Source organism: Anguilla rostrata, chromosome 9 (assembly GCF_018555375.3).
Source record: "Anguilla rostrata isolate EN2019 chromosome 9, ASM1855537v3, whole genome shotgun sequence".
Classification (NCBI taxonomy): Eukaryota; Metazoa; Chordata; class Actinopteri; order Anguilliformes; family Anguillidae; genus Anguilla; species Anguilla rostrata.
The window spans coordinates 1556415-1582783 of NC_057941.1; the positions used below are offsets into that span (position 1 = coordinate 1556415).

Sequence of the window (26369 nt, forward strand, 5' to 3'; positions counted from 1 at the left end):
ACAGCTTTATACGGCTGTTTATGGACGTCTTTGACTGCTACAGGAGATTCCGTGGCAAGGCAGGGCAGGCTGAGAATGGAAATTCTAAGAAGGTTGCGATTTTCGATACAGTACAATACAATAGTGCTATTTCTACATTATATACTCTACGAGGATAACCAATAGCGACGGCCGCCTGAACTACACCCCAGAGGGTGATAATTAATGGGACCCCGGACGCCTTGCTGGACTTTTTAGCAATCTGGCTGCCAGAGCAGGTCACAGCGAATCACTCCTGAGGGTCATAAATTCTCCCTTTACAAATCACCATCGGAATGAAGTCTTCTGGACTTCACACAGCTGGTCATGAAAACCTAAAACGGCTTTCTTAGTCTCCTGTTCTCCTCTCTCTCCGTTATTTTTTTGTTCTTTATTCTCTCTCTTCTGTACAATCCTTCACTCCGTTTAATTTGTTGGATCCTGGTGATTGTCCTGCTGGAACTTGTATTTTGTATTTTTACCAATTTCTTTAAATTGACTGCGCTGGTTCCGGTCCGGTCCGGTCTGGCTTTGGGTGTTTCTCCGAACGCGCTCAGGCAGAGAGGCACGCGAGGGGTCCTCAGTATCGCTGGAGGGACGTCCCATAATTCTGTCCGGGAGAGAGTTAAGGGCACCAGCCTGATTTACGCCCCTCTCTGATCAGGGACTTGGCTCTGATTCCAGCTGTCCTGCGTGTGGAACAGCCCAACTGATTTACAACCACGGACACCGGCTCCAGAATGAACGGCAAACATCTGTATGTCCATCTTTATGTGCATTGGATCCACACACATTACCTGTGACACATTTTGGTGAATTACTGTTGGTTATTATGGAACTTGCAATACCTTTTTTTCCACAATGATGTAAGTCTGATTTAATAACACATGCTGATTGAGTTTAGACCTTGGGCAGTTCACCCTTTAAGAAACAAATGTGTATTAATTTAGATACAACCAGGAGTGCAGAAGGTAATTAGTCCCACTTGCTGACAACAGAAGTATCGCAGAAGAACGGTCTGCTTAGTTATGTATATCATTGCTATTATTTTTAATGTGACAGTGATACTGACCATTAACTCTATGCAATGGCAGTTATCCACCCCACTCACACAAAACAAAAACAAAAAAAAACAAAAACATTAGTTTGGCTTCTAACAGTACAACTAACTGTCCTACACTGTGACATTAAATAGACTGAATGTGTAGCTCTATTCATCCGTCCATTACCTATACCCCCTTATCCTGGGCAGGGTTGCGGGGGGTGCTGGAGCCTATCCCAGCGTGCATTGGGCGGGAGGCAGGAATACACCATGGACAGGCCACCAATCTATCACAGGTGTAGATCTACTACATGCGAAAAAATATATATATTTCTGTGACCTCCTGACCCATCATGAACAGGTAACTCATTGGGGGAAAGTGACAGTACATCATTCACATCGATGTTTCATTTTGTGCTGAACTACCCATCTGTGAACTCTGGGGAGGCGGGGTGGGGTTGGGGTTGGGGGGGCAGAGGAAGGGGCTCTCCAGCCCCCTCCGGCAGGGTGGCGGCGGACCCCTCTCTGTCTCCGCTTCACGTCCTCGTGCCCCTCGCGCGCCGGTTTATTAAAATCTGGGCGGGGGTCAGACGTGCCTGTGGGCTCTCGGCTCCACCCCCCCCCGGCGCAGGCCTGGCTCTCCCTCCCGCAGCCATTACTAATCACAGGCCCCACCAGCGCGGAGAGAGAGGCGGTACACTTTTTTAGGCGCGGATATTCTGCCCCTCTCCCGCCCCGCCGCTCTGTAGAGGCTCTTAATCGCGCGATGAGCGGCGGCCGCAGCTTCCTGGCGCCGTAAGACAGACGGGACCCAGCGAGCCGCGGGGGCGGCGGTCGGGGGAACGGGACGCCTCCCTATTCACAAGCGACACTGGCGAAATTAAATTAAACCAGACGCAGGACACCTCCACTCCCCCCCCCCCGCCCCAGGAGAGCAGCCCCCCCCCTCTGTCGGTAGCGGGTCGCTCCCATTTACTTTTCCACTGCTGTTTCTCAACAGAGCAGACAGACAGAGCCACGGCAGCCCCGGCTCATCTACACGCAAACACGCCTTTTCTCTCCTTTTATTCCCCTGGTCTGTACAGCTGTTCCCCGTCGAGCAGACGCTGGCCAGAAAGCCTTAGCGAGATTCCCCCTCCCCTGCTCATGGAGAGCCTAGAAGAGAAGAAGGGCTTAGAGACAAGAGAGAGAAGGCAGCGTAGAGAGAGAGAGAGAGAAGGCAGCTTAGAGAGAGAGAGAGAGAGGAGCAGCTTAGAGAGAGAGAGAGAGAGATAGAGAGAGAGCAGCTTAGAGAGAGAGAGAGAGAGAGAGAGCAGCTTAGAGAGAGAGAGAGAGAGAGAGAGAGAGAGAGAGAGAGAGGAGCAGCTTAGAGAGAGAGAGATAAGAGAGGCAGCAGAGAGAGAGAGCAGCTAGAAGAGAGAGAGAGAGAGAGAGAGAGAGAAAGGGAGCAGCTTATCTCGCGCGGAGAGAGAACATTCTCCAGCAACGCGCTCGATGCTCGATTCTGACTGTTTGCTTTGTAAAACACAAGTTCAGAGGAGACGGTTTAATAACTTTAATGAGGAAACATGCTTGATTAAAAGAGTGGATCGGTATGGCGTCTCTGCCTTTTTACAGATCATAATTGTAATTCTAATCTAAATCACGACCAATAGAATGTCTCATTAACGTGGAAGGATAAGTCACACTGTTAAATCTGAGCTTTCAATTACTGGAATGATCACTGAGCACGTTTTCTTTGCTGTTGAGAATATCATGTTATATAAAGTTACTAATATAATTTCCCTTTTTTCTTTGCCACCCCAACAGAGGGCCGTAGAGAGGGAGGACCAGCTGCTACTGTTCACACCACATACCACAGCTCATAGTGTGGGGTCAGAGGAGGACCAGTCATATTCAGCCTTGGTATGCAGTCCACGGATGCTCGATCGGCCACTGGGGGGTCGCTAGAGAGCAATGAAATGCAGACCCGTAACCGACTGCACCGTCCCGTGCCCCTGGGCGATGCCACCTGCACCTCGCCCTCTGGAGCTAGTGGGCACAGTGGGCACGGGCAATGGCACTGGCACATCGTCCCAGATTGAACCCCAGACCGCCGGGCACCACAGCATCGTGCCTCAACCAAACGAGCCGCCCAGCGGCCTAATAAACTCCATCAAAGACAACTTACACCACAGATAAATAAAACCACGCTCTCCTGCTGGTCTTAGGACAACATCCCCCTTCCACCATGAGAACGCACGCCAGCCCTGAACTCAGAGAGGCGCAGAGAGGAGGAGAGGGTCGGCGGCGGCGTGCCAAAATCTGAGATCCAGACGCATCGCAGCCGCCCGCCACTTCAGCTAATAGAATATGACACCACTTTCAGTCCGGCGGGAAACAAGAGCTGTCTGCTGCACGTCAATAAGCAAACAAAGGAACAGACCGAGCGGCACTACTGACAGCTCTCCTCCCCCCCCCCCACCCCCCCTCGCGCCGGCGGGGTAACCGCACAGAGGAGGACAGCTTCAGAGGGGTGGAGAGCGCTGAAGGGGGGCGGGGGGTTGGGGCGATAAGGGGGCATGATGGAGGTGGTGGGGTGAGGGGGTGGGGCGGGCGTGGGAGCTGGTAAGGGGAAAGTGAGGGGGGGGGGCAGGGAGATGGTGAGAGGTGGGTGAGAGAGGTGGTGATGGAGGTGATGGGACGAGTGGGGGAGGGATGGGAGGTAGGTGATGGGACAGGTGGGGGGTGTGAGCGAGGTGGTGTGGGGAAACAGGTGGGGGAAGGGTGTGAGTGAGGTGTCGGGGGGGGGAGGTGGAATGGAAATAAAACTGAGCTCTAGCGGAGCGGCACTTGACGTACTGCCTGCAGTCTCCTCGGGCCGTGGATCAGTCCTGGGGGGCCGGTGATCCGCATCGGACAGGAGCACACCGCTCTCTGCCCCCCCCCCACCCTGCTGAGGTGCTCCTCCTCCCCCTTTGGGGATCAGCGCGGGACGTCCTGGCACTGAGCCAGGATCCGCTGGAGCTCCCCTTCAAAAGGAGCACCTCTGACTCACTCAAAAATCCCCGCCTGACCTACTGGGGGGGGGGGGAGGGTGGCGGCGGAGCAAGACAACATGTCTCCCCCTCCCCCATGATTCCACAGGCTTGGACACGCACACTTAAGCCTGAAGGTCAAACTTGGGCACTGACTGTATTCATCACAGAGCCTGTTGCTCGAGTGCACACGCTTAACACAAGGCTTTTCTCAAACGAGGCTAACGTGCTAGGCTAACGTGCTAGGCTAGCAGGCCTTTTACTCTTACTGCCAATGCACAGTCATGTCATATTTCTATGAGGCAGCAGAATGCCCATCAGTTCTTTTTTCTGGCTGGAATTTGGGGTGCTAGGGCGACTCCCTCACTGTTAATCCTACCAGAGCGGTAACCATGGCATCCGACTGCTGTCTCCGGTTATTTTTTTTGTCCGCCGCGTGTGGAAAAAAAAACCGCACTAAACGCAATGAGACAGTTAATCTGCCGTCCCGGTGATGAACGTTGTGTTCGCGCCCGTCTCCGTGTGAAGGAAACGCGTAGCGGACCGAGCGGCTCCTCAACCGCGGCGTTTCCTGGACCGGATCGTTTCCTGGACCGGATCGTTTCCTGGACCGGATCGTTTCCTGGACCGGATCGCTGCCTCGGCTTCACACAGCCACCGTGACCACAGAGAAGCCCACGCCCGGTTTGCACGAAGACTCATTTTTATTTACTAAGAGGGGAAAGGTAACAACAACAAAAAAGGCAAGGAGCACGACCCCAGCTCCAAGGCCTGTGTAGTCCCCAGCAGGGGTAAAGCAAAGTAATCGGAAAGAGAGAGAGAGAGAGAGAGAGGGAGAGAGAGAAACAGAGAGAGAGAGCTCCTTCTGACGAGGCCCTTATACAGGGAAAGCATCGCCTCAGAGCTCCGTGCATAGGTCTCCCGCAGGTGAGTGCAGCTCCCTAAAAACATACAGACCGGCCCATGCAGACTGAGGAAACCAGCACCCCCATTTGGGCCAGAGCACCTCACAAGCACTCAAACCTTCTCCTGGGGTTTTGTGTCACATGGAATCGCTGCCTCTAACCTCCACTGGGGGGCGCTGCTGTGGAAAATGTACACTCTTAATTAGACCGTTCACATATGCCAAAGCCGAACAGCATGGTCGTGTAGCCTCAGCTGAACTGAGCCTCACACAGGCCGTACTCCTGAAACATATTTTTATCAGCACAGCATCTTGGATCTGAAAACAAACTAAAGCGGCACGGCTTTGGTGTGTTAATGGAAAACACTTCAGCGTTTCTCAACATTTAATCATTTCTCAAGTCCCTGACATTTGAACTGACATTTAAGCGCTTCCTTCCCGAGCAGCGCAATTAAGTCCAGTTTGACTCTGCGGTGTGAGCGGGCCGGAGCGTGAGCCGCTCGCTGCAGCAGCAGGGCTGGAGATCTGAAACCCGTCGACTCAGATACATGCTGTTGACCAACCGGCCGCAGAAAGCACCCCTGACTGCTCCTCGCATTGTGAAACTGTGGAGAAACCCAGCCGAGGCAGGCTTGGCGCAAAATTCCATAATGACTTCTGAGCTCTCATCCGTGGGGAGACTGATCACACGACAAGGCAGAGGGGAGTCGTTTGTTTGGAATGTGCGTTTGTGTGTGCGCGCGTGTGTGTGCCTGTGCATGTGTGTGTGTGTGTGTGTGTGTGTAAACAGAATAAAACACAATCATAGTGCTACATTCCTGAATCAAATTGGAGCAGCAAGCGCTCTTCCTGATCTCATAAATAGTTTTGCTTCCTGGAGAGCATTTAATGCACAACTGATGCAGATTTGGTGCACTAAAAGTCTCTTACAAATCTACTGAAATTTCCCTTCCATTCAACGACATTTACACAGCTATGTCCCAGGCCTGCCTTCAGCTGGTCCTCTCATCTCGTTCATTTTGAGATTTTGATTCCACCACAGTCCATATCTGATTCATTGCAACCGCCACAGATTACCAAGCTCTCCGCTCTAGAATAGCATGCCGGTAACCAAAAAAACAGGAACACACTGACTCCATGCTTTGGTTACTGTGAGTACAGTGTAGAATTTGAGGTCAAAGGTGCATGCTTTCTGCTTTAAAATTTAAATCTAAAGAGTTATGTGTGTCTCACAGGAAGCACAGGCTATTAAAATGTGTCTATTCAACGCACCTTGTTTTTTTATGATGAAACAATATCATCAAGTAAACATGACACACAAATATTAAATGCACATTCAGATTGTTCTGTGTGTAAAGATGTAAGGAGGCTGTAAGATGTGATGAAATGGGATTGTAAACACTAGAGGAAGGTTGTAAAAGCTCTCCTATGGTTATCAGGTAAGAGCAAATTTGCATGAGGCATGAGGTATGAATTATGGGCAACAGTACTTCATATCCAAGTTTTTTTTCTTCTGCTTTTCTGCTTTTTTCTGCTATTGGAAGAGCTACAATAAAAGAAAAAACAGCAGTTGAGGCCTTAATTTGTTTTAAATTAGAAAAGTGTAGAAGTCTGCACCCGTGAGAGAAATTAGCCACTGAAAGAGTTGAACCATTCTCCTAAGGCTCCTGTCCCATATTAAAACAGCCACGTATGAGTTTAAAGAGGCACAGTACGGTTTCTCCGACTATGAAAACCAACAATGCTGCCTGTAAAAAAAAAAATTTTGAATTTTGAAAAGAAAAACCAGTGAAATGCAGGACGGTACTCACTGTTGAGAAGCTCATGACTTTGAGGATCCAGATGGTCAAAGCGAGGTTGATGAGAATCAGGAACATGAGGAGGAGAACGAAGAAGTAAAGACAACGCTTCCGCCATCCGTAAATCCCCACTCTGTACACGTGCGGTTTCTCTGAGCTCTGGACATTGTTCCTGTGAGTGCACTGTTCTTGGGTCATCTGGAGAGGGGAACGGGGGGGGGGGGGGGGGGGAGAGGGAAAGAAAGAAAACACGCTTTAGTATCACACGCTTCTTCTTCTCTCCTTTCCAGCAGGCTGGCAGAAGAGAGGGAAACAGCGTGACTGAACATATGGAAAGACGGCTTGGACAGAAATCAAATTGATTCATCGTGTCATAAAGTTTTCACATCTCGATTGCTCCTCTCTGCTCCAGTGGTGTCCTGGCTAGTCCCCCCTTAATGACGATCCTAATTGTCTGACGGAGAAGAAGAAAATACACGGCGTGCGTAGCTCTCTAATAATAACAGATAACTCAAAGTAAAACACAGTTTACGGTCTGAAGAGCTGTCAGTCGTCAGCTTCAGCTGCTTTCCCGATAGCACCCGGCGACCGGACAGTCAGAGGTGACTGAAATCAGACACAAATATTTGTGTTACCCTGAAGATAAAGGAAACAAGCGGGCACACACACACACAGATTTCCTGTTTTTTCCCCGTTTGCAAACAGACTGAAAACCGACCACAGAGAGGACAGGCTAGCAGGGCCATAGCAGCAGATGAAAGGCACCCACGCCACACAGCGCTTATCGACGTGGACGGCTGCGGCACCAACCAGCGATAACGAACGGGCAGGCATAGGACAACCGCCCCCCTCCCCCTCCCCCGTCCCTCTCCCCTCCCCTCCCGTCCCCTCCCCCTCCCTCCCTCCCCCCTCCCCCTCCCTCCTGTCCCCCTCCGCCTCCCCCTCCCCGTCCCCCTCCCGTCCCCCTCCGCCTCCCCCTCCCCCTCCGTCCCCCCTCCGCCTCCACCTCCCCTCCCCTCCCCCTCCCGTCCCCCCTCCCCCGCTGACTTACAGTAAAAACAAATGAAAAGATCAATGTCACCGCCGCGGAGGACGTCTGCGAATGACATCTCCCTCCGACGCCCTGCAGCGCCCCCCCCCTCAGCCTGGGCTCCCCGCACCAGTAACGCGCGGGTTCAGCGAGGGTCCCCGTCAGCGGGCGGGTAGTAAATGTTGTATTCTCTCCGCGAGACGTCTCTCCTTGTGTGCCCCAGCAATAAAATGTCACCGCTCACCTTGGAAAAGAGAGTCCGACAAGCGTCTACATAATAATCATGAAAATAATACATTACAGTGACATTCACATTCACATTCACACACACACACACACACACACACACACACACCGATACATACGGAGGACCTACACTTTTATATTTTATGCATGATAGGTCAGTCCTTTGATAAAGCCTAGATTTTTTTTTTTTTACTTGAAAAACACTGAGAAAAAAGTAAAAGGTATTATAGCAGAGAACTGGATGTGCAGTATCTCAAAGTGCTGACCTTTCTTTTCGCAGGAAGCCTGACTGCGAGAGCCCTGTTTAAACAGACAAGAGTCCGAAAGAGCTCGTGAATCCAAGGCCAAAACAGGCATGGTCAATCAACAGCAAATACAGAGCCAACTCTCCAGTGACACAAACACTTAAGAAGTATGAATTCTCAGAGTGCGTGGACCCTGTGGTTTCCAAGACAGAAACTGTGTGGCCCTCTATTTTCAGAGAATAAATTCAGCTTAAAACGATGTGGATGTTATGTAGCAATTTGGGCCCACAATTTCTAGTAATCTACTTCTTATTACTAGAAGAAGAAGAAGAAGAAGAAGAAGGAACATAGTAAACAGTCTTTTTTCCACTTTCAAACACTCACAGAGCTGTAGCTAAACAAGGAACTCTTCTTCTGAGCCATTAGCTACATTCACCTGTCAGCAAGACATCAAAAGTATGCCTTCCAATTAACAAACGTTGACCAACCCAAAAACTTTCCCCCACCTACTGGCTTCACTGTCCAAATCCACATGGAAGGTGTATTAACATTAGTTGGCTAAATGCATCGATTAGCGAGCTAGCAAGACTCAGAAAGCCTGAAAAAATATTTATCATTTTATGTGACTGGATGCAACTGACATTGGGAAAATCACTCCAGTAGAGCAAACTGAGAATGACGCCACAGCGTTAGCAAACCACGTGGCTGCCAATGTTGCTGTTCTGCCTGCTATTGGGGTCCTGCAGTGAACTCTGACCTTTTGCTTACTGGGTGGGCCAAGCCTGCCTTCGGTAAAAACATTTAAAAATCAGCCTCAAGCTTGGGGCCAGTGTCACGAAAAAAAGGATTCCTGAGTTAGCAGCATACATAACTGCTCTACCAGTCGATTGAATTTTCTCCCAGATGTCATCTGGCAAAAAAAAAAATAAAAAAATGCACAAATAGCATAATTCATTTGCTAATGCTTCGCTGTTAAAGCCAACACATGCCCTGGAGTTTTGTTTGGAAGAGAGATGAAGTGCTTTTAACAGCTGAATTAGTTTTGCTGCTTGTCTGACAAATCCACTGAATGACTGATGACGTTTCTCAGATTGCAGCCACTCCACTTAAATGGGATTGGGCAAAAACAATTCCCCCAGCGTCGCCTGGACCTGGAAATGGCTGCGGCATCCAAAGACTCCGCTCGCATTCGTTTGGCCGACTGCATCCTTAGATTGAGCATTTTTTGGAACAATCCTCTCTGCGAGTTTGTCAATGCTTCATTTGACCTTCGCCTGCTTCGATGAACATGTCATTTCGAACTAATGAACCTCGCCGACGGGGCCAAACGTGTGCGGGCCCTGTCGATTGCTACAGAGGCCCCCCCCCAAAAAATGGTGCTGTGTTCAATTCGCAGATCTCAAGCACAGTCTGGCGCTTGTGCAGCCTTATCCCAGACAACAACAACTCCGTGGTGCTTTATTAGTCAGTCTTCTGTAGAAACAGACTCTTTATTGCTGAATAAAATAAACCCAAGGCAGAGGCTTATACAGTAAGTGGACAATCATTAATCAGGAGGCTTCAACCATCTCAGATCCAGGGAGCCCCGCCCCCGCCCCCCCAGGGTCAAAGGCTTCCAGCAGACCCCCATCTGTAGTTAAAATGGGTTATATATAAAACACAGTTTTATTTTTTGCCACTTTCCTACATGACTAAAACCCATATAGTCGTTGCACATGAGGTCTGGCTGGGGACCCCCTACAGTACTTTCAAGGACCCCCAGGCGTCTGCAGAATCCCTGTTAAATACCCAGGCATAAATCATATACAGCAGCTGCATACTTAGCGTACTTAGCCTACTATACTCCGCGGCATAGTCCACCGTCAGGGCCCACACCCAGGCCAGATGTAGATATACTGGGGCAATTTCACCTCAGTCCCACCCAACAGCGTCTCTGCGTGGTGGAGGAGACAGTCGACCCGAAGGAAACCCGGCCAACAGACTCCACGCAGACAAGAACCGCATTCGAATTCAAACGGCCTCACCCACCGCCCTCCAACAGCCGCTCTTACTGGCTGCACCGCCCTACAACAGCCGCTCTTACTGGCTGCACCGCCCTACAACAGCCGCTCTTACTGGCTGCACCGCCCTACAACAGCCGCTCTTACTGGCTGCGCCGCCCTACAACAGCCGCTCTTACTGGCTGCGCCGCCCTACAACAGCCGCTCTTACTGGCTGCGCCGCCCTACAACAGCCGCTCTTACTGGCTGCACCGCCCTACTACAGCCGCTCTTACTGGCTGCGCAAGAGGCAGGAAAGGATCCGTTTTCAATGTCAGACGGGCAGGAGACGGACGGCCCTGGAGCCCAGCCAAACACAGCATTATTGTTTCAGCGCGTTTCACCCCAAACTCCGTATTTTACCGCACCAAGGTTAATAAGTGCATGATTAATCGCGAGCTGCCCTTCCTGGCGCTTCGTCAGAGAGCCCTACGCAGGGAACGGGCTCTAATAAACCCCCAGAACAACATCACCGGGGCCCGGGACGATTACCAGATAAAATATTTGATTCCGCAGTAAAACCTGGGTAATTATCCCTGGTGTACACGGACAGAACAGGCCTTATAGCCTCCTCAAACGGAGGCCTGGGCCGCCCATGAAAACCCTTTATTCCCTTAAGTTATTTGATTTTTTTATTTTATTTTATTTTATTTTTGAGCGGAGAGAAGAGTAGCGCAGAGCAGCTCGGGGTCAGGGACAGGGCAGAGAGAGTCAAGCCCCCATTTGCTGCTCGTTCTCAAGGGAGGCTGGGTGGCGGTACTTCGTCGTAAGTGCACTTGAGATACCCCCCCCCCCCCCCCCGGAGACAGGGGTGTAGTGTCTGACCAGCGGCATGCAGGACACGTCCATTACCAAGTTCAGTCCCGGGGTGCAGAGAATACTAATGACCCCATTTTTATTAAGTGCTCTTTTATGGGGAAATTGCACAATTTCTCCATGGACTCACACCCACAGAAAAATTCTCAGGGACAATTCAACTTTTAACACGATCTATATCACCCCAATGGGGAGCAAATGTACTCTGTTAGCGTAAAATGTACTCTATCAGACTTCATCAAATGGACTATTTCATTTCGTAAAACCTGATACTCAATTTGTATCTCCTAAGTTAGTAAATACATCATTTCCTAATCTAAGATGGCAGCTGAAAAAATGTAAAAACATGGTTTTGTAAACTGCACCACAAAATCAGTCAGTGCTACCGGGAATATGAAGAGGAGCTGCAAATACAGAAAACCAACAGCCATCCATGTGCAATGCTCAACCATTTAAAGATGAATCAGTCCGTTTCACTCAATTGTAGTAATTGATAAATTATCAAATGGGCTTTTCAGTGTGGAGTTAACTTGGCATGTTCTCCCCGTGTCCACGTGGGTTTCCTCCGGGTACACCGGTTTCCTCCCACAGCCCAGAGACATGCAGGTTTGGTTAATTGGAGAGTCGATATTGCCCATAGGTATGAGTGTGTGAGTGAATGGTATGTGCGCCCTGCGATAGATTGGCGGTCAGTCCCGGGTGTAATCCTGCCTCATGCCCAATGCATGCTGGGATAGGCTCCACTACCCCCCGTGACCCTGCCCAGGATAAGCAGGTCAGATAATGGATGGATGGATGGATGTGGACCCCAGGAAAGACCAGCTTTTCGGTTACCCACCAGCCAATGGGGATCCTTAATGAACTCAAACCAAACCAGTAATGGCTGCAGCTTTTCCCTCGATGGTTTCAAGCTTAATTCCAAGAACTGTAATGTGAGAAAAATGCAGCGCATGCAGACAAACCTGGCTCAGCCAGGTGCAGGGGAGAAAAGTGTGACAGAGCAAGAATAAAGATCACCTGCACAACCGCAAACACCTCCTAGCGGTTTATTCAGTAACACATTGGCTACAGTATGTTTGGCTACAGTAAACTGCATCAAAAAACACAAAAAAAAAAACATATCCCCCATTTCTGAAAAACAAAAATAAACAAACAAACAAAAAAAAAACATTCACACATTTTGATCGCATCATACCAAGATACCAGATGTAAAAAAAAAAAGGTCAAACACAAACAATGCTATCCAGCGTCCGGGCTATCCTTAGTAAACAAGCACAATGGCTTTTCAAGAAAACGTGTAGCTATGCCACTGTTGTATTGCCTTCATTTGCACTACATTATGGCCGTTTAGCAGACAATCTTGTCCAGAGAGACTTACAACCTGAACACAACAGAGATCAAGGATCTAAGTGCAGTAATTCCTGTAATTTCCTATGGTGGGGCCCAAGGGAGACATTCAGTGCATGCCATTGACAACTTGTCAACTGCCCTATTGAACATTAAACTAAGTTATACAAACAAGAATGCCCTAGTGGGCATTAAACTACAATATACAAACAAGAACAAATAACTACATGTTGCAAAAACAGGATCATGTGTATAACAACAATTGCGCAATTTCACCTCGTATACTGTAACTAGTCTACTTCAACTATAACAACACAGAGACAGCTTGCTGAAGACATTACTCTACCCAACCACAACAAAACAGAAAATGCGAAAAAAAAAATCAATTGCTTACAATTGTGTGTCTGGCTTAATTAGCAACCTGATTAAATTGTCAATTGGTTTATCATCAAGCACAAAACTAGTTTCCCTGACCAACCTTAGCTTGCCGAAGCGTTAAGGAAAATTCAGCATGTTGTAGACACAACACCGTTCTCGGTGAAAACAGTTTACAGTAAATGGGGATAAATCGTGCTTGGCTAGTTCGTCGGGAATTAAAGAAAACAGCCCAACAGTCGCATTAAAAAGAAACGAGCACAATCAAATGAAGCAATTAATGTCTCACAATTAATGTCTCGATAAAAACAAATCAGCCCTTGATTTCTCGTGGCTACATGACAAACACAAGAAGCCTCATGGTGTCCATGCAATTTGAGGATTAGTGCGCAATTACCGCTGGCAATAAATCAGCACTTCGGGCCGTAAGGAAAGCTTACTGTTTTGGAAAGAGACCAAAACCGATCCCTTTGCTATTATTGAGGCCCGTTTGATAGCCTAAAGCTTTGCTTTATGTCGCCTGTAAAAATGTTTACACAATACAATGCAAACAATGATGTTTTTTTTAAAAATAAACACTATTATCAAAGCCTCATATGCTACATAAGAACAACACACCAGCGCAAGGTAGTACATAATACATTTTTTTTTTTAAATCAAAATGAAACCGCCAAGTTCCCCCCAGACGAGCACCTTTGCGGAGGTTTTTATATCATGCGGTTTTCACATCAGGGTCTAGTCAACATATTGAGACTCAGCAGATCTGTATCAGGTTACTGTTGAGAGGAGAAAACGCGAGTACTGGAACTTATTTAACCGAGGAAGGAGTGCGCTTTGCGATTTCCTCGGGTTCATGCAGTGCTGCTCTGCTTTTCTCGTCCTTGTTGGGAGAAAGTCTGAATTGTAGTTGAAGGCAGATAAATCCTCGCCGGATTCCTGGCAAGCAGTAAGCAGCTCGGGAAACGCAGAAAGAGTTTTCCCCTCTTTATTTCTCATTCAACGAGTGAGTGGCTCACCGCAATTACTTTCGTTTTATCGCTATGGAAACAACACACTGTAGATCACCCACCACAACGAAACGGTGAAGCTAAAGTTTAATGTTTAAATATGATGCATTCAAAACTGTAAGCGTATAAATAAGAAGACTGGACTCTAATCAGCTACTTCGCCTGTCTACGCCCAGAGTCAGTCCTGCTAATGAGCAGGGCACTGTCACTTCTCCAAAAAAGTAATGACATTTTGAAGCGCCAATAATTACAAAATTACAAATGTATTCTTAGTAATACTTGGCACAGGCGTAGCAGAGCACTGTTGGCAGGGGACACATCACAAACGATACTGAGAAATACCAGATTGGCCCCCTCCAACAATCAATGGATCTCGGAGTCAGGTTTCTCCTTTTAGGAGTCCCACGGCCGGCCCTCCCCGACCCATTATTATTGACAAACGGTCCGGTCGTTCGGCCTCACCGAACGAAACGAGCTCCCACCTTACATTCGCAATGCAACCCAATCGTAAACCAGTATTTACGACAGAACTGTTTGATCAGTAAAATAGCAGTTATTTAACGGTCAATGCCTAGTCATTTGCTGTAGATTTCCTGCCTGCTTCCTGCCAAGTTTTTTCCTGTATTGCTGCGGCGTCCAGCATGGCATCGTGACTGTGCGGTTTACAGTTAGAAGCGAAGCTGGAAGTTTGAAAGCCAAAGGACAACTACTTCAAACTTTATTTATTTAACTAAAAATGAAAAAAGAAAAAACATTTGTTAATGTGTGCCTTAATACCACAGATGGTTATTGAAAAGCCAATCACCTGAAACTCTTGAGCTTAGCTGGGTAAGACCTGGGCAGTGCTAACTAATCTTATTCTCCTGTGAATGGTGTATATTAGCCTCGTTCTCAGGCCATACTGCGATGCTACGTAAAATTAATGCAATTTGGTTTGTTAGTAGGCAGCTACATTGTTAATCTAATGCTACTCTAGATAGAGCCTATGCTGATTTAATTCTCACAGCTCACAAACTATACAGGAAAGCGCAACCTCCCCAATATTTAGATCAAAGTTAAACCTCTCATTCTTAGCTTCTGGCAAGCTCTGCTCTGGTATCTGACATTTCATTTAAAATGGTGGCCACCATCTAATGTACAGCAATGAATGAAACTCTCTCTCTCTCTCTCTCTGAGCAGGTTTGTAGAAAAACACAAATGTTCAGGTTTCAACAAATGATTTTTTTTTTTTGGCATCAGTTAGACCACTGTTCATTATGCATTCACACCTGAGGATGACACCCGTGAGGCCAGTTGTATAAGGGCACTGGACACAGGTGACAAGCAAATATAACCTGTTTAATGCCACACCTGCCAAAAATAAAGGAGGACAAAGATAGGCAGGAAATAAAAAAGGCCTCTGTGTGTCCAGAGAGGAATGCCTGCTGTGCTATGCCAGGCCTGTGGTAGACTGGGTGTCCCTCGCCATCTGTGGTGCTCACAACCTGCTATTTCCTGGCTCAATATCTCTACCAAACACAACCTTTCAGTGTTGGCCAAAATCTGGGTGGCTGAGCGCTTCCTCAGGCTTCAGGAGACCCTCACGCTCCGTCTGATTGGCTGATTTAACGCTGATAATTCCGCTGTATCGAATGCCCCATATGATTTCTGGTCAATGGCTTGCGTTAATATTTAGTTTATGCGTAGGTTTACATTTTATTTTAGTAGTGCGCAAGTCGTAAGTTAAGTTACAACTAGGCTTAATTCTAATTTACGCACAGCTGGTGCAACTGGCCCCAGGTGGACAAATGGTTGATGCAATGCTCTCATGTGACAAATCAAGGTTCAGACCACCATGACAAAACGTTGGGCAGGAAAGCCAGACAGACAGACAGATCGATGACCAAGCGTGAGGATCTTGGCGGGAGGACATTGGCGCTACAGAGCCTCAACCGCCGTGATTGATTGACACCTGACAGGGCGGCTCTTCATTAGCGAAGTCCTCGGGACTTCTACGGTTCCCATGGGCACCATCGCCATGTGACGGTTTCCCAGGGAAACAGCGGCCGTCCCTCCTGACACTCATGAATCAGTTTTGTCTTTTTTTTTTTGTTTTGTTTTGTTTTGTCAGGGGAACACAACAGCTACACCACGGGGACACTGGTCAGTGGACTCAGGCCCCATTAAACGCCTTTGGAATGCTCTAGGAAAAAACGAAAAAGGCCAAATTCAGTCAACACTATTCTTACCGTTCACTTGATGTTTACTTTCAAAGAAATGCACCCGCAACTTTTTCTATCCAGGTCAATAAGCAGCCAGCGTGTTTAGGTCTGTTTACACCAGCACTGCATGAACCACTTCTTACAATTTCCATGATAATAACTTTGAAAATAATCTCTCCGGACCTTCTGAAACCTTTTTGTTTATTGATTTTTGGGGGAGGAGGGGAGGGCGGGCGCACACATAGTTTTTATTGGTCTGCAGGTCAGCAGTTCATTCCTGCTTTTCAAAATAAATAAAATAAAAAATCGGTAGCAAGATGACGGCATGATATAAAGTTTCTAACGTGGCTCTTGAACGGGTCACCCCCAGCACTGGGTGAATCAGAGGAACTCACCCAAATGGGATATTAGGCCAGTTCTCCCAATAAGCTGACTTGATTCATACTTTAAAAAAAGAACTGTGTTGCTGAGTAACACCAAGGCAACCCCCGTTTTTGTTTTGTTTTTTGTTTTTTTTTAAAACCCCATTGCCGCACACAGTGAGCTGAATCTGCTTCCCCCCTCCTGACTGACCCACTAACAATCTGCAATCTGCCGACGTCCAGCGACTTCCACCAGGAATAGATAATCACGAGCGCAAAGCCGCGAGCGGCGAAGGCCTGTAACTCAAAACAGCGCAAACATTACATTACATTACATTACATTACGCAAACGCGCGTCGGATGAGCCGGAACTCTCAGGAAGGGCCAGAGCAGTAGTTCACAGATAAATCAGGGTTACGGTTAGCGTTAGCGTTAGGCTTTAATTAATGCATGCTATTCCAGGCATTAATCCTGTGAATGCTCTGTGTGTGTGTGTGTGTGTGTGTTTGGTCTGTACGGTGCATACGTGAACTTGTTCCCAGAGCTGTTTCCTGTCCACCTACCATGGTAACAGCTGCTATTTTTCCTCCCCCCTGCCCTGCTCTGAACCACAGGAGCTATCCAACCCCCCCTCTCCTCCTCTCCAACTCTCACTCCCCCCCTCCATCCTGCCACGCCCACCATACCCCTGCACACCCCCACACTGCTGCCACCGAAGAGACAAACTCAGCTCCAGAACACACACCCAGAACGCACACCCAGAACGCACACCCAGAACGCACACCCAGAACACACACCCAGAACGCACACCCAGAACGCACACCCAGAACGCACACCCAGAACGCACACCCAGAACACACACCCAGAACGCACACCCAGAACGCACACCCAGAACACACACCAGCACAACCACACACCCAGAACGCACACCCAGAACGCACACCCAGACGCACACCCAGAGCACACCCAGAACACACACCCAGAACACACCCAGAACGCACACCCAGGCACACAACCACACCCAGAACGCACACCCAGAACGCACACCCAGAACACACACCCAGAACGCTCCTCTCAACCCACTCCCAACCACCCCTGCCAGGCCCACCATACACCCTGCACACCCCCACACCAGCTGCCACCAAGAGACAAACTCAGCTCCAGAACACACACCCAGAACGCACACCCAGAACACACACCCAGAACGCACACCCAGAACACACACCCAGAACGCACACCCAGAACACACACCCAGAGCGCACACCCAGAGCGCACACCCAGAACGCACACCCAGAACACACACCCAGAGCGCACACCCAGAACGCACGCGATCAGCGAGCGGCGCCCGTTGGATCACACACCCCAGTTATGAGGACACATCCCCGCCGGAGCGCTCTTATGGGAACTCAGAGCGTCCTCAGCACAGCAACAGATCTCTCTCCGCTCTCTCTCCGCTCTCCTCGCTCTCCCTGCTCTCTCTCCGCTCTCTCTCCGCTCTCCTCGCTCTCTCTCCACTCTCTCCCCGCTCTCTCTCCGCTCTCTCCGCTCGCTGGTCCGTATTTTTAGCCGCTTCCTGGCGCTCCAGGACAATAATGGAAACTGAATGTGAGCAGTAAACTGAGACGGGGAAACGGGAGACTGCAGCCTGGCCCCAGCGCTGAGGGGAATGAGGGAAGACTCCCCAAAATAGCCTCTCTCTCTCAGCACTGAGAGGTTTGGCTTCGACCTGCTTTCAGAGACCGTCCTCAGTGCCGTCAATTAAAACCCTCCCTCCCCTTCAAACAGTATGAATGGACTTCTCTTTTTTTGTGGTAAGCACTGTCTTGTAGCTCACAACAAAAGCTGGTTATCCTGGAAACGGTAAACTTTTAAGCGAAGCACAGTAGCTGCTTCTGAACTCCATGCACATGTGGCGCAGTCCTGGTTATTTCCCCCTTTCTCACACTTGTCTAAACACTGAGTGCCAAAAGCTGAGCGCAGGTCCTGCAGAGCCCGGTCCAGCGGCGTCCGCTCCCCTTCCTGTGTGAGGAGTCGCAGAGCAGAAGCAGCCCTCGGACAGAGGGGAAGAAGCGGGGGACGGACAGACCTTACCTCGCTCACTCTCCCGGCCCTCTCGAGCTCCTGTGAAGTCAGGGTGTGAAGTCAGGGTGTGTCAGGCAACCTGCATGAGGCTTTTCTTCCCTGACAGACTCTGGGCAGCCCCTGGTCAGGTTTTTCCAATAACAAAAACTCCTTGCCAAGTCGCTGCCCGCCCCAGGACTTAGGAATTTCCTGGACTCTTCTTCAGGAGCCTTTTTTATAATCCGGGAGATTCGATCGATGTGGCGCTGAAGACCGGGGTTTTGCACCACTCTGCTAGTTTGACTCTGCAGACTTTTTGGTCAGCGGCCAAATTTAGACTCAAAACACATGTGGGAAGTCAAAGAGGGCTGGGCCTGTTCTCCCCCGCCTACGTATCCACTGCCTGCCTTTTGGGGAGAGTGGAAAACAGAGAAATCCCCTCCTCCGCTCCGTGTGTGTGTCGTCATTAACGGCCGGAGGAGGCAGGAAACAGGCACTGTGCTCCTTGCTACAGAGCGGTTTGACTTTGCCACACAGAATCATTTGTTGTTGTTGTACAATAGCGGCCATTATCGCGCGCAGTCCCACAGTCTGGCGTTCACTGTGGGCAGGCAGAGCAGGCCATCGTCACAAGGAGAGGCCACGAGTGGCTCCGGCAGCTCAAATTCATTTATGTTTATTAATAACTGGTTGGCGCAACAGGACTCTCCTCAGTAAAGAAATGACATGCGCATGTAAAATGCTTCTCCATCCGTAAATCGTCACGGGCTATATTCAAACAGACAGCCAACACAAAAGCTTTCATGCCTGTGCTTATAAATGTAATGTAATGCGGCAAAAGGTCAAATGGTGAAAAGACTTTCTGTTAAAATATGCACACTGGTTTTATTATTTCCTGCTTACACACCACAAAATAAGATTATGCTGATAATCATCTTGATTCAGTCAGAATTGCCAAGCCACCATAATGAAAAATAAAGTTCAATGACAAAAAGAAAGTGGTTACCTTGGAGCAGACCGGGGATTAAGGTATAAAACTGTTAGTGAGCTCATTAAAAGGATCTTATTTACAAAAATATTATTGCATGTCAACTCTACTGTCTATTAGCAATCCTTCAATATAATAGGCCTATAAAACGTGCTTGTAAAATGCTTAAAAAATTAAAAAAATAATGCCACGACTTGGAAATAATCTATTCATGCCTGGTTTATGCAACGTCATATGCATAACTCAGTCCATGCATGTGGTTCCATAGCTGTTCAGACGTATATATCACAGACATATTTTATCAGCGATGCTTTCTGGCTCGGTCATACTGAACTGCCTTAATTAGAATTCAGAGACCGCTCTCTACTGTGCTCGTAATTAAGGAGAAGGCGTGAGGAGGATGTGAAACCAGGTGGTGGAAAAAAGGAGTAAATCTCTTTAAAGCTCTGTTCTACTCCGCAGGTAGCATCAGGCCAGGTATAAGCCCACATGATGTGATTTAATCCTGAGGGACATGGAGTGATAAAAAAAAATAAAGAATAAGAATATAGTGAGAGCAGACAGAGCCATAAACCTGGAGCAGTGATTTAAACGCTACCTTCATAACGAATGCAGTGGACCAGGAATGCCACATAGGCTACTGTATCTCTCTCTCACACACACACACACACACACGCATACATGCATACACACACACACACACACACACACGCACACACTTACACACACACACGCACACACACACACACACTAACAAATGCAATGGACCAGGAATGCCACATAGGCTACTGTATCTCTCTCACGGATGCTAATCATTAACATCCAAGAAAATGGAAACTTAATATTTACTTTGGGGGGATTTCCTATTCACAAATTAAGTAATAATTTACATTGTTTGATTATCTGTTTAATCATCCTGGGGGTTTGCTGATAATATTGTGCTCTGTAATGGTGTGAACATTCCTGGGATTAATTAATTATATACACGTGGTTCTGAACACAGTTTGCGGGAGAAATCTAGGCGAGAAATTTAAAGCAATTTAATGGAACTCTGAAATGAGCGTTTTATGAAATGTCCACATAAATTTTCGCATCCCAAGGCATCAAAAACTCATAATGACTACCATCTGTATCAGTCTAACCAACACAATCAGTCAAACAGAACCACACACATCTATCAGATTCCAGTGTGTATACTACACATCGAATCTGATTAACCATAAAGGTGGGTCAAAGCATGTTACGTTCCTAAATATTACTTTAAATATTATTTCACAAAATACACAATAATGATCCCTACACACCAGCCAGACCTCTCCGTTCGGCCACCTCTGGACGCTTGGCACCTCCGCCTCTTCGCGTCTGTACTTCCCGCTCCCGTCTGCTGTCTGTCCTGGCCCCTCGCTGGTGGAATGACCTCCCGTGACGGGTCAGAACCTAGCAGAGATTCACCACTTTCAAACGCAGATGAAGACTCACTCTTCAGGCTGTACCTCTCCCCACCCCTCCCTAGCCTATAGTTCAGCTCACTGTACCTAGCTAGGATAATTTGATTATGTTAGTGTATCTGGCAGGATTGTTTTTGTAATATTTAGTGTGATTCAGTGCTAGTTTGTACTTGGTAGGTATTTGCTTGCTGAACAAGCTTACTCTACAGGGTTGGAGTCTGATCGATTGTCAATTCTGGCACTACGATCCTAACTTCACTCTAGTGTTTCTTTTGCGCCTCTACATCATGAAACCTATGCACTTGTTGTACGTCGCTCTGGATAAGAGCGTCTGCTAAATGCCTATAATGTAATGTAATGTAATGATCCAAGGCTAAAACATAGCACGCACAAATCAGTGGAACCTGCTGTAGTGTATAATCATTTATTTGTTTTTTTTATTGTAGACCAGTGGTCTTCGTTCCTGGTCCAGACGGGCCGCAGGGTCTGCTGGTTTACACCTCAATATCAGCAACCGATTTAGACCCAAGAAACCAGGTGAGGTGAGTTAACTGTGAAACTGACTGCTTTAATTAATCCATTAAGTGCAGAGTAACGACAAAAACCAGCAGACCCTGCAGCCCACCAGGACCGGGAATGAAGACCACTGCTGTGAACACTCTGCACGTACATTTCATGATTGAGCATAGCGTTACAAATTATTTATGAAATGAAACTCGGGTCTGAAACCACAGATCATAAAAAAATTAATTCATAAGTGGCTTAATTAAAATGTTTTTGAACCGAACGATGCATCTTTCATTGATTATGTTTTCTAAACTTGTTGACCTTTGCTATGAAAAACATGAAGCCATAAAGCTCAGCTATCAGGACAGGTAACTTTTCCTATACAGTACTCCCCCACCCCCCCCAAAGAATATTAATAAAAATAAATTAAGATCCTGAAATAAAAACACTGCGATCAGCAGGTGCGGTTGAGTAAACACTGGATATGAGTACCCGCCCAGGCAAACCCACCGCTCCACCCGAGGCGCAGCTCATTATTTTAAAAGGCTTTGTGTGGCTATTTATTTAAAAAATAAAAAGGAGTGGAAGAATGATGTATGTGCGCACACGTGTGAAATGCAGCCCACACCTCACTCCCGCAGAGATCAGGAGGGCCCTGCAAACCAAACGGTATGAAAGATGCCTTTCACTAATACGTCCGGTCGCTTTTACGCTCCCACAATATGAGCACTAAAATCTTAGACGTGCACAAGGGGGTCGTACAATTTAGGTTCCAGTAAAAGAAATGGGATGTTGTGCTTGCCACGCACCTCGGCGAGTAAATCCCGGACCTCGTCCAGTTTGGGACGTCAGTGTGACAGGTGCTGAACGTTCACAAATAAATCGAAATCTCTTGCTCAGCTGAGCTCTTCTCACCTGACACTGCGTGCACTGAGTTCGTCCTGTTCTCTCCAGAGCTACCTTACGTTACCAGCACTCAAACCACTGTGCACCTAATCTCTGCCTTAGAACTAAAGGTATGGGCAGGTATGGGCGTGGTTAGAAAGCAATTAGGAAATAATAATAATACCAAAAAATGAGAAAATAAGAATAAAAGATTAAGAAACTGCTCAGAGGGTGTTGGTCTGCCAATTTGGGGCAGTCTCATTTTTGGACCGAGCGGAAAATTGCCATGGGAGGCACTATTTTTCATATGCAACACTAGGGTCGTGATTGACTGTTGCCATTGACGATCCCATGACACTTCATGTATCTCAAAGGGGTGTGGAGTTCCCTTCACCGCCCACGAACCTCCACCCCAACTGCGGTTAGGCAAGCGTCCCGGGACAAAATGGCTGCCGTGCTGCACCCGGGAGGGAGCTGCCCCGGGAGGGAGCTGCCCCAGGACGGAGCTGCACCCGGGAGGGAGCTGCCCCAGGACGGAGCTGCACCCGGGAGGGAGCTGCCCCAGGACGGAGCTGCCCCGGGAGGGAGCTGCCCTTAGTATGGAGCTGCACCGGAGGCTGCCCCAGGAGGAGCTCCGCCCAGGAGGAGCTGCACCGGGAGGAAGCTGCCCCAGGACGGAGCTGCACCCGGGAGGGAGCTGCCCCAGGACGGAGCTGCCCCGGGAGGGAGCTGCACCCGGGAGGGAGCTGCACCCGGGAGGGAGCTGCACGTTAGTTATGGCGGCTGCGATTCCACCCCCTCCGACGCCCACCGCTGTGAGATACCGTCAGATCCGGAGATGAAGCGAGCCAGCGAACAGACGGCGAGGAATTTAGCATTTAAATGAAATAACACGCAACCTTTTTATTTCTTTTCGCTTTACACAAAAACAACAAAACAGACAAAGACGAGCCGCCTCCAGTCACTTAGAGAGAGACGGAGAACAGAGAGGAAAAATCCTTCACATGTTTATCACCTTCATAATATTTAAATTCAGTGTTTGTTGGAAGCAGTCAGTCTAGATGCAGGCTCTCTTTTTTTTGGGGGGTGCGAAAAGGAAGATGTTGAGACTGGAATTGAAGAAGACAAGTTGCATAAGGAGCTGTGGGGGAAGAATACTCAATGTGTTCTGCCGAGATAGCTTTCTTATTAACCATAATGGGAACTGTTCTTTTTCATTATTCTGCCAATACTGAGAAGGGGGGCGGGGAGAGCGGTGGTTGGGGGGAAGGGGGGGAGCAGGGGTCCTACTTTTTAGCGTTTGCCTTGTTTCTGGAAGGTGCCATGCGGCCTTTTAAATTAGAGGAGAGGAACCTGAAAGCCACTCCCCACGACTAATGAAATGAACATCTGTCAGTCAGAGGTGCGACAGGCCAGCCTCCCAGCCTTCCCCCCACCCCCCACCCCCACCCCTTCTCAGGGAGGAGCCGATAACATTCCGGAGGAAAGCCGAACGGACCGGACGATGGCGACGGCACCAGGAGACCCCACTGCGTCGGTGTGTAAACAACCCAATAGAAGGACATAAACGGAGAAAAAGAACAAAAAAAAAAAACGCACGGAAACAGGGCCCAGTTTTCATTCACCAAAAAGAGACATAAAATGTTCTTTCACTTGACAGCACTGTTAGATGCTCAGCCAATCATGAACGGGGCCTCAGCTTGAACCGCGCCTGCTGTACTGTGGGATGGACTGCGTTATTAATTCATGAATGAACAAAATGACACATGCTGAACAACAATCACACCTACAGTTGCCATTTGTTAATTCAAGTGTATTCATTTATAAAGTCAACAAATATCCTAAAGCTTCATGTATGAAGGTTCTTTGGAGTGCACCCTTGCCATGGAATCAAAATCTGAAAGCTTGGTTCCGTGTGCCAGTCATCTCGAGACATTGAAAAGCATTTCAGGAGGAAACTGGACAATAAAACGTAAAAACAGAGGACTGGTTCATACAATAATTTCACAACCTGAATGCTTGAAAGACTCCAAAAGGTCTGTTCAAAAGTGACTTCAAATCTCAAAGGCACATTCTATGCACTGCAGAGCAGAGCACTTCAACAGATCCAAAAAAAAAAGTGTCAAAAGTTTAATTGGAAGTCTGTCATAGATTTAAAACCAAATATATTGTTGAATAAAAATGCTTTCCTTCATTTGACACAGAGAAAGGACACACCTGTTCATGAGTTAAGAGTGAATGATAATGAGATCAAAGAACCACCATAAATGAGAAGACATAAAAGTATAAAAGGTACAACAACAGAAAAAAAAACGAGCTAGAATGACTCATGTAGACCGAAACAAGGTCAAATTCTTGAACTGTACAACAACAGCAACAGAAAAAGGCCGAATTCCCTCTCGGCAGGTTGAGAGCTGAGCGTGGGGGCGGGGGGGAGGATAAGGGGGTGGGGGAGAGGATGAAAGAGACAGCACACAGTCTAACTCTCCCTTGGCGGATGAACCCAAACTGTCAACAACGGAGCAGCAGCTCACAGGCTGATAGGATGGCGGTTGATGCCATTGACCGTTACTCTAATACACCCCCCCCCCCCCGCCCCCCCTCCAGGCTATGGGGTAAGCCCCCATGAGGGACTGCCAATCACAGATGGGTCAACGGTAAATGTAAAGGTAATGGTAAATGTAACGGTAAATGTAAAGGTAATGGTAAATGTAAACGTAAATGTGATGGTAAATGTAAAGGTAAATGTAATGATGAACGTAACAGTGAATGTAATGGAGCTCTGGGCTTTGTGCTGTACTGTACCCTCCATTGCATGGAGTGGTAATTGCTCCAAAGAACATCTTAACCATCCATTTTATGTGGGTGGACAGCCTTATTACTGATAAGATACACCCAAGAAATGTCTACTAACGTGGATCAATACAGTCCAAGTTCATTGATTAATCTGTAGACATAAACTGCAGCATCAAATGTACTATTCAGTGCTGACTGTCTGGAGTGTTATTTAACCCTTTGTTAGACAGTCACAACAGCAGCATAAAAACAGCACAAAAACACTGTAAAAACAGAGCAACAGCAGCACAACATTGTTACGACAGTGCTTCGGTATAACAGTGACAATAGCAAAAAAAAACAGCATAACAACAGTGAAACAACAATGTAGCCTAACACCAGTGTAAAACAGCATAATGACAACATTGTGTGCAGCAATTAAACATGAAACATACTGTGTTTTAAAATTAATTCTTGGTTATTTGGGAGCAGTTAATGCGCTGTACAGACTGTTGTCTGTAGCTGTGTAGTTATTCTGATTCTGCACCACTATTGTGGGCGTAAATGTAATCGTGTTTTTTAATTCACAGGCTGTTGCTGAGCATATAGCCTAGAACAGGGGTGAGGAACTCAATCATACTGAGGGCCCACGTACGGAACTGTGACTCAAATCAAGGGGCAGGCATGTAGCACTATTATCAATATGATTTTTATTATTATTATGGAAACAAACATGCTCAGCAGCATTTTTAGTATGTCCTATATAACACCCCGCTCCAGCGTAGGAGCTCTGATATCTGTGCTGCTTCACAACCAGACCCAGGGTGAGATTACCATCATAGACCGGGGAGGGATAAATAATAACAGTGAATAAAATAATAAACTCCTTATAAGATAAGACTTTATTGAACCCCATGGGGTAACTTCAACTCTGCATTCAAGTCAGTTAGTCAGTTAGACCTAAACCTAGTTAGTTGAAGCTGGTTAGTCCTAGTTACTTAGGAACAGTGGGCAGCCACAGTGCAGCGCCCGGGGACCAACTACAGTTCTGAGACCAGTGCCTTGGTCAAGGGCACCTGCAGGAGTATACCTAACCTGACATGCATGTCTTTTAGTGGGGGAGGAAACTAGAGTACCTGGAGCGAACCCACACGAACACGAGGAGAACATGCAAATGCCACGCAGAGAGAAACCAGCCAGCTGGGACTTGAACCCGTAACCTCCTGGCAAGTCAACAGTGCTGACCACTGCACCACC

General features: G+C 47.8%; 2 protein-coding genes across 10 annotated transcripts in view; one reads left to right on the top strand and one right to left on the bottom strand.

Annotated features, from left to right (window-relative positions):
* nop16 (NOP16 nucleolar protein homolog (yeast)) overlaps nucleotides 1-26369 on the top strand; it is a 288906-nt gene that overhangs the window by 212577 nt on the left and 49960 nt on the right. The gene's annotated exons all lie outside the window — the stretch shown is intronic.
* sgcd (sarcoglycan, delta (dystrophin-associated glycoprotein)) overlaps nucleotides 1-26369 on the bottom strand; it is a 263623-nt gene that overhangs the window by 54590 nt on the left and 182664 nt on the right. For 5 of the 9 annotated variants that reach the window (XM_064349681.1, XM_064349685.1, XM_064349683.1 and 2 more), the window contains one exon: nucleotides 6793-6978. In XM_064349681.1, coding sequence (XP_064205751.1) covers nucleotides 6793-6978 — 186 coding nt within the window. Of the gene's footprint in view, nucleotides 1-6792; nucleotides 6979-7166; nucleotides 7475-7498; nucleotides 7566-18539; nucleotides 18839-26369 lie in introns of those variants that run through there. The other 4 variants (XM_064349689.1, XM_064349687.1, XM_064349688.1 and 1 more) reach the window with 4 other exon arrangements.